Source organism: Amphiura filiformis, chromosome 9 (assembly GCF_039555335.1).
Source record: "Amphiura filiformis chromosome 9, Afil_fr2py, whole genome shotgun sequence".
Classification (NCBI taxonomy): Eukaryota; Metazoa; Echinodermata; class Ophiuroidea; order Amphilepidida; family Amphiuridae; genus Amphiura; species Amphiura filiformis.
The window spans coordinates 61,726,894-61,735,638 of record NC_092636.1 but is presented as its reverse complement, the minus strand read 5'-3'; the positions used below and the strand labels follow the sequence as shown (position 1 = coordinate 61,735,638).

The following is an 8,745-nucleotide window of genomic DNA, read 5'->3' as shown; positions in this document are numbered from 1 at the left end:
TTGGTAGCTCTGAAAAGAGCTGTTCACAGAAGATTGCCCCATGCCAACAGAGGACAAGCATCTACTCACCTGTTTTGATGAAGAATGTAAAGCCCACTCCGTCAAAGATTTTCCTCCGAGATGCTGCATCTGTGTTGTTCAGCTTGTACTGTGTAATAGCTTTGTGATCTGAAACAATTGAAAATCAAAGATGGCTAATATAGCAAACAAACAAGCTGACAACAGCACTACTTTAACTTCAAACATACCGTAAAGATTTGTCCAAAGGTGCACATGGGCTCCTTTGCCTTCAGCTAAATTTAAAAAACAAATAGAGAGCTCCCTCCTCTGATAATCCCAACGAGAATTAAGTGTTCCTGCCCTTAATTTGCTGGTAGGATTTTTCGGGAGGGCACTTTAAGTTTGTGTCTAAAATTTCAGTTATGTCAAGAGAGCCCATATGTATCATTAGGTGAATCTTTACGGTATTAAAAGAGTATACAACAATTAGAGTAAACAATTTCCAATTATGAAGTATTCAGCTAACTGAAATGGGCTGAAGATAGCCAAATAGTGAAGTATTAAAAGCAAATGACCATTTCAGCTATACAAAATTTACAGATCACAATCTTTAGTTGTACAACAGAAATATATTGCTGCTTATATTATAAGTGCGCATAATGAAATAATACGACATAATCATGATATAAAATTGGATCGATTGAGCCCATATTTATTGGTCGAGCTATGAGTTGTATTGGACAAGACGTAGTCGAGACCAATATTTTAAAACTCATAACGATACCAATAAATATGGGCGTAAAGCATCCAATTTTATCATTATTATGTTTTAGATCCAATATTTCCCACACTTGGATTCATCAAAACATAATAATAATGCACAAAACTATAATTTGATTCCTCTGTGGACTTATCAGATTGATGTGTTCATAATTTAAAATACATAAATAAATAACACAGCAGCTGAAAGGAGTATCCCATCATGCATTGCAGTATATCTGCTTGCTCCATAGCAAATGTATTCACAATATAAACAAGAGCCGCTTAGATATTGAAAGCTATTGACAATACTCTATGGGTGATATTTTTCAAACAAAAGTCTAAGCTTCCCTGATTTAAGAGAGTAATTGAAAGTTGAAGTGTGGGATTTTGTGTACATTTTCTATGGCACAATCAGTTCTATAATGGTACCGCAAAGCCTAATGGGATACTCCCTTCAGCTGCTGTGCATCTAACCCATCATATTAATTTTTGTTTGAGAACTTACCAATAACAAGGCTGCAAATCTCCATAGCTCTGCTCAAAACCACCAGACATGGACTGCATTGGCTTTGTCCTCCTCACTATTTAGCCTTTGTTTATCTTTTCAGATGCCAAAATCACAGAGGATGGTTCAAAGAGATATTGACTTGAACCAGTGTGATGTTATGTTGGGACTCTAGACCCATTATACACATATATAATATGCAATCTCCTCAAGTATTGCAAAACCAAAACACCCATCAAACAATTCCAGTTTTCGTTAGATGTACTTAAGATATTTTTAGCTGTATACACTGTGCAGTCTCAAATCAACATTAAAAACAGGACAAAAATTGCATCGTAAATTAATAACATTGGTGCAACATAAATGAACTTTTTCTTGGGTTATAATGGTTTTATGACATGTTTGCATACAATTTAAGCTTACATTTTAAACACAGGAAACACAAGGACTAGAATGGAATTCACTTTTTAAAAGATTTAATATTAAATGTTTGTATCAACTTGCAAAATTGTTTTTTCTTTACCCTAGAGTATTTTTCACAAGTGACCATAATCACAACATATTTGGATACATATGCTACATCACAATGACCTTTGTAAGTTTACATCCTTAGGCCGGAGAAAACAAAGTTTCTTGTCAGAAGCAAGTAGAAAAAAGGCAAACTGTTTGTGTCTTGTTGTTTTTTGCAGCTGAATTTTCTTATATTTTTTCTGAATGTAAAGCAAACATGCGAAAATTCCTCCAAACATACCCTAAAATGTGAATTTTTAAAGCTACATACAATCTCCTGAGACAAACCCTTTTTGTCTTTGGCATCATTTACGGTAGCAAAATTGCAGTGTCTGTGCAACTAATTAATATCAAACATCTGCTTGTTTCTTTCAATGCTGTGGTGTTATATAACATGCCATGATAGTGTGATCAGTTGTAGTTGTTAATAACCTATCAGTGGCGTAGCGTCATAGGGGCACGGGGGGGAGGGGCAAATTTTAAAAAATCCCAGAACAAAATTGCCAAAAATGGCTTGTGTCCCCCCAATCAGACCAAGTGCCCCCCAATGTGATGACCCACGCTACGCCACTGCAACCTATGATGATGACCACATAGGCCTCATAACCAATGATAATAAACTTAAGAGTCCAGACACTGCCATGTTTGTTTGCCACTCATGAAGGGTGAAAAAAAAGAGTACCACCTGACTAGTATGCCATGCGCTTACAAAGTTTGATTTCAAATGTGTGCTTCTTTTGTGTTCTGTGTATAATGCATGATTGTGCCAATGCTAAGCACTACATGCACAAAGCATTGTTATCCTCAAGCTTTAAGACACCAGGTATTGTTGAGTTTGTTCAGATAAATGCCAGAGGTAGTCTTTTTTGGTCCCATGTGTGACACCTAAATATAGCAGATTTACCATACTGTTAAGCACATGGATATTTTGATGCTCACAACAGTAACTTTTATGAGGAACTGCTGTACAATCATTGTCTATATAATTATTCAATATGATCAAGCAAACTCATGTTTGAAGGAAAATTAATTTTTTGGAGCAAATAATGCATTTTATTTTACAATCATAATTTTAGGCAAAGCAATTCATATCAGGGCCTAATCTGAGAAAACAATTAATAGTTGAAAATTTTCAATACTGAGTTATATGACTTCCTCGAGGCAGAGAGTGCTTGTTATGAACTTTTTACATGTTCATTTTCTTATGTTTTTTTATATTGTTTTTGCTCCATAGTCTTTGCCTATATTTCATTTTCATTATTGCCAACTTTGGTCTGAATGGATCAGATTGTGTCACAATTATGCCTGCGAATGGACCCATTTTGCTTCATATAGGTTAGCAGTCAAGTTAGCTCAATCGATAAGGCGTTCGATTATGGTGCGAGAGGTTGCGGGTTCGAACCCTGGTTGTGCCTAGTACGCTCTCGTGGTAGAATTGAGTTAGATTGAAATTCCCCTGGACAAGGACCTTACTGCTTATTGTCTCGTTGTAACCCGTACAAAACTTGGGGAGCTGATCCTGGATGCGATGGTTATTTGTGGAAAGTCTAGGATGTGCGCTCTTGAAGCAGCAAAGTCCCTGATTTGTTGTTAAATGGTTTATGGAATGATGTGGGGCCGTAGTGGTCAGCGACAACCTGTAAAGTGTGCTGAGGCTTGTGGATCAATGTCTAGGCATTGTACACATAAATTTGACATAACATGTACACCAACAAGTGGCACACTGTGTGGTGATAAATTAAGTCAATTTTCATCAATTCAGTTACCACTAGGCTCTCACTTGATCTCAAATAGCTACAGATTTCCTTTATATGTTGTCATACACACTGCTGTCACCTGGGACCATCCAATGGTGGTGTCTGAAGTACTACAGCCAAGTCTAACATGTTGTGTTTTCTGCAGAGAAAAAAGTTATGAAACACCAATTAGTAACACTTCATTTTAATGATTACATTTCCTTTTTTTCAAGTTTTGCAATACCCCTCATGTTATTGTAGAGATATAAAGAAGATGATCAACCAGATAAACAAGAAATGACAATATTCAACACCAAGTACTCGGGGAGCTAGAGGCACCTCCTGTGCATCCCCCCCCCAGGACTAAACCAAACCAACTTTTTTAGGTTCCTGAGATGACCCCAAAACATAATCAGAATGTTCCCAAAAATATAAACTGGCCCCAAGTGGGTTTTTCCAAGATGGCGTCCAAAATGGCCCCCAAATGCAGGTAATCACTATAAATGACCATATATGAATACTTTTTCTGAATCAAACTAACTTTTCTAGCTTAATTAAAGAGCCCAACATAAACTCAAGTTGATATAACGGATAAAACGTCTCAAAAGTCAGTGTATTTTCAAAATGGCGCCCAAAATGGCCGCCAAATGCAGGTAATCACTATAAATGACCATATATAAATACTATTTCGGAATCAAACTAACCTTTTTAGCTTAGGTAAAGAGCCCAGCATAAACTCAAGTTGATATAAAGAAAAGGAATTCCCAACAGTCAGTATATTTTCAAAATGGCGCCCAAAATGGCTCCAAATACTGAAAAAAAGACTATAAATTATCATATAACGGGATTTTTCTGCACCAAACTATAACTTTTTGGCTTGATTTAGGGCCTAATATACTTCTAAGATAAGATAAAGAAAAAAAGCATCCCAGCCATCAGTATCCTTCTGTGATAGCACCTAAAGTGGCTGCCGAAAGTGGCACCAATACTAAAAGTGACTAAAAATTCTCAAATATTAATGCTTAGTCAGTCAAATATAAAGTCAAACTTGAGACATCTTTGTCCCTGAATAAAAAAAAACCAATTCAAATATTACATCACTGATGATATAAATAAATAAATGGGAGTTTCCTATAGCGGGTGTATACTTTTCTCGTTATTGCACAGGTTAGCATCAGCAATGACATATGTAAATAAATAGACATTTTCTAAAGCGAGTGTCCACCGCTTTCTACTCACAAACATTTAAACCTGTGAAAAATGAATATATAGCAAGTATTCTTTTCTCAATATTGAAGAGGTTAACATAATTAATGACATAAAGTTCCCACTATGGTTTCCGAGAGTGTGTGGTTCCCAGTAGTTTCTCTCCCTATATGGATAATACAGGTACACGCAGGGTGCAGCACGAAGGAGGAGACCAGCGCGCCGGCCGGGCCACCGCCCCTGCCATCCTAGTCACAACAGGATTCCAAGACAAATCCCTGCAGAGGGCGAGACCAAGGAGTCCAACACCATCCGCCTCCGGGAGCCCTACACCAAGGAATTGGAGGCCAGGATGACTACCAGCAAAATCTCCGCGGCCGGAAACCGCGATGGATTGGCATCCAGCTGCCCCTGCCAAAAAGCACGTCCCATGCAGAGGCCCACACTTCGATCTTCAGTAGGTCCCTGCCGAGAGATGCAGCAGCAGCTTGTCTGTCCTCTCTAGACTCGATAAAGGTCATCAGGGTAATACCGTCGGCATACAAGATGGAACCATTTGTCAGCCTCCGAGAGACGACACCAATGAACATTACAAACAGGAGAGAACCAAGGACGGACCCCGCGGGACACCAGTACCGACTGGATGACCTGCCATTCAGCACTACCTTCACGGAGTGGCCCGAGAGGCAGTCAGCCAACCATACCAACAGCCCTCCAGAGAAGCCAAAAGCAGAGAGCCTCCCCAGGAGTCCAGGGTGCCAAACTCGGTCGAATGCTTTGCCGACGTCCAGGCAGACAACGCAAGCCTCTCCCCTGCTGCCCAAGGCGCTGGTGAGACGCAGGGAAACATAAGCGAGGGCATCTGATGTCGAGTGGACAGCTCTGAAACCAAACTGCCGTCTAGACATCAGCCTCCGATGGCCGAAATGTCTCCACACAGCCCCGTTGACCAACTTCTCCATGATCCCAGAGAGAACAGGGAGGAGAGAGACGGGCCGGCAGCCGCTTGAGAGTGCCCGTCCCTTCTTGAAACATGGGACCACACCGCAACCCCCCGGGCCGGCATGCGTTCTCGCCAAACAGAGCTGGAAGAGCCGCCAAGAGGAGTGGCCAGCCTAGGTACCGCAGCTCTCAGAACCAGCGGGGGAATCCCCTCCGGCCCACCTCGCTGACATCCAACCCTGTCAGCTGTCCCCTTACCCTCCCAGGCCAGAAAGCCACACTGGAGCGCCCGGCGGCCGCCCTCAGCCTCAGCAATGGCTGACCCGTCACCGGCTTTACACGTTCGTGAGTAGAAAGCGTGGACACCTGCTATAGAAAATGTCATTATCTATGTTAAGGTTACACACAATTTGGATGGTTCTAGGTTCAAATTGGCTGTTATGCAGCCACCTAAACCATTTTTTTTCTCAGAAAATAAACATCGTGAGGCCTAAAAATCATAGGTCATCTCAAGCTAACATTCTAAGCATTATTATTAATTATTATTTATTAATCTAGCTCATACACATATGTACTTTGAAAGTGTTTCAATTTTGTTCACGTATCATGAGCATGAAGATTTTTTGTGACAGAGGCCATAATTTATTGACACAAGCCCGATTTCTCTCTCGATTTGCCTGCAGATTATAAACAGGTCAATATAATAATGTTCCTATCAATTTAAAACACAGCTTGTGTGAATTTCATTTTATAAGCTTATGCATTGACAGAATTTGAGTGAAATCTGGTACCACTTTATTGTCATTTTGCAACAATAATATTCGTTTTGTGTCTGATGTTATCGCCAGAATTCTTAGCTACATTATTTCTATGATACCTTCTTAACTCACACGTGGTATGCTAATTTTACTAGGATTCGCCAAAAATGAAATATCTGTGTGTTTTGTCACATCAATGCTGTCATTTTCACGGATTTCAAGACTCGGGTTACGGCCATGACAAGTCATACACGTGAACAAAATCATTTGTATTAGCTTTATCTTTCAATCTGTTGATTGCACAATGGGCATGGTAATTAATGATTAGTGTGACATTGCAGCCACCAATTAAATACTTACATGATTTCAGCATAATGGTGAAAATTTTACAATTTTGTATTATTTCCTCGAGATGTTTCTCCGGCACACACGTTTCATAAATACCATAAATATAAGAGGTCACGACCTCGGGTGACACTAACGGCATGGCCAAGACTAACTCGACCCAATACCAATTTGCACCACTATGACAAACAACTGTTTCCAATTTCTATGCCGTTTTCTTCCGCCTCCACTTCTTTCTCCTGCACCCTCTCTTCTTAGTGGCGTAGCGTAGGTCACCATATTGGGGGGGGGGGGCACCGAACATGATGGGGAGGGGGCGGCACTGGGTCTGGTTGGGGGCAGAAGCCATTTTTCTACAATTTTCCTATGGGATTTTCTAAATTTTCAGATTGATTGGGGGCATGTTACCCTGTGCCCTATGAGGACGCTCGCCACAGATCAGTGGCGTGGTATGGTTCATCACATGGGGGGCACCGACCATGATTGAGGGCGCACTGGGTCTGATTGGGGAGGGCACGAGCCGTTTTTCGACAATTTTCCTCCGGGAATTTTTAAGACAGATCGATTGGGGAATATGCCCTATGACTATACACCACTGGAGAGCTCCCTTTCTCTAAAATAAATCTGTAGCCTAGGCCCCTATACAATAAAGGAAATTAGATAAATAGGCCTACGTAAAGCAATAAGTATATTTTTTTATATTAAAGAAGAACAAAATATATCATAGAAGAAATACAATAGCAAAAGAGCATGAAAATTATTGCAAAACTTCAATGAATAGGCCTAGGCCTAATAGTAAATAGGGAGTTTCATGAATACATTGGTGCGCAGAGGGTAGGAGAATAATGTAGGCCCGTATGTGTAAAAATCAAGCCCCTCCGCCTCCTGTAAAAGATCAAATGATAACTTTACTCCCCTATAGCCTACACTGCTGTTGGCCATTGCACGGATCCCAAAATGGGGGGAGAAGGGAGCGGTAAAGGGTCCAGTTTGGCCGTGGAGTTTGGAGGGTCGGAGGAGCCCGTAAAAAGGCCCTTCGGTTTTTTTTTTCGGACTCACTTTTATAGGCCTCCCGGATAGGCCTAAGGTCTCTGTTACGTTCGGCTTTGCTTTTAACGGGCCCGGGTCCATAAGGTGGGCCTACCGTTTATATTTTTTTACTTAATTTCCCTCTCATTCACATGATTGGTCGAGTGCGAGCATAAAACAATCGCGTGCCTCGGGATGTACGATCATGGGGTAGGGAAAGGAAGTAACTTCACTTTTTAATGATGTTATTGTAGGCCTATACTATTTTGTTTTTGTTAGGGGCATATTATTTTTTGTGTGAAATAAGAATCATTTTCTTCAGAAGAGGGGTTCCAACTTTATAAAAAGTCGGCGTCAATAAAGCGGGCAATAAATTGCAACCCCACCCCCCTTTTTGGGGCATTTTATGACCCCCAACCACCACCGATACACCTTACCCCCTAAGCAGACTAAAATTGTATTGAAATCAGTATTTTTGAATAAAATACTGACACCCGGGAAAACAAACTATTATATCTGTGGTCATCAGATATGACTGCCTACATTTTGTTCATCAAAAATTTTAGCATATTTGCAAATATGTAGGTATTTTTGGCAACCCCAAAAGAGCTGTCGGCCAAGGGTTTCGGGCCCGCTAAGGGACTAAGCTCCGGTGGGGGTCGAGGGGGCGAAGCCCCCCGGGAGCTATGGGCAATATAAAAACAATGATTAATTAAATTTTTGACCCCCCCCCCCTTCGGGTATGTGGGAGGGGGCCCATGGGGGGGGTACTAATGTGCATGAAGAATACATTGTGTGATCAGAATAATTTGTAAAATTTGGTATGTTAAACATACAGAGTGATGTCACTACAAATTGGGACTAAAATAGTAGGCCTATCCCAAGGGAAATACATAGGCCTACACACCCCACACACACCCAACCAACCTCCCCACCCCCACCCCAAGTCCAC

The 8,745-nt window shown here is 40.8% G+C and overlaps 1 protein-coding gene and 1 long non-coding RNA gene across 4 annotated transcripts in view; both read right to left on the bottom strand.

The window, feature by feature from the left end:
• Positions 1-184, bottom strand: part of LOC140161282 (uncharacterized) — a 30,287-nt gene extending 30,103 nt beyond the window's left edge. The window contains exon 1 of the long non-coding RNA XR_011860086.1: positions 70-184. This is a non-coding gene — a long non-coding RNA (uncharacterized lncRNA). The remainder of the gene's footprint in view (positions 1-69) is intronic.
• A 1,542-nt stretch (positions 185-1,726) lies between these two features.
• Positions 1,727-8,745, bottom strand: part of LOC140161279 (neurochondrin-like) — a 42,041-nt gene continuing 35,022 nt past the window's right edge. For all 3 annotated transcript variants that reach the window (XM_072184750.1, XM_072184752.1, XM_072184751.1), the window contains one exon: positions 1,727-3,673. In XM_072184750.1, the coding sequence (XP_072040851.1) occupies positions 3,610-3,673 (64 nt within the window). In that variant the 3' untranslated portion in view covers positions 1,727-3,609. The remainder of the gene's footprint in view (positions 3,674-8,745) is intronic.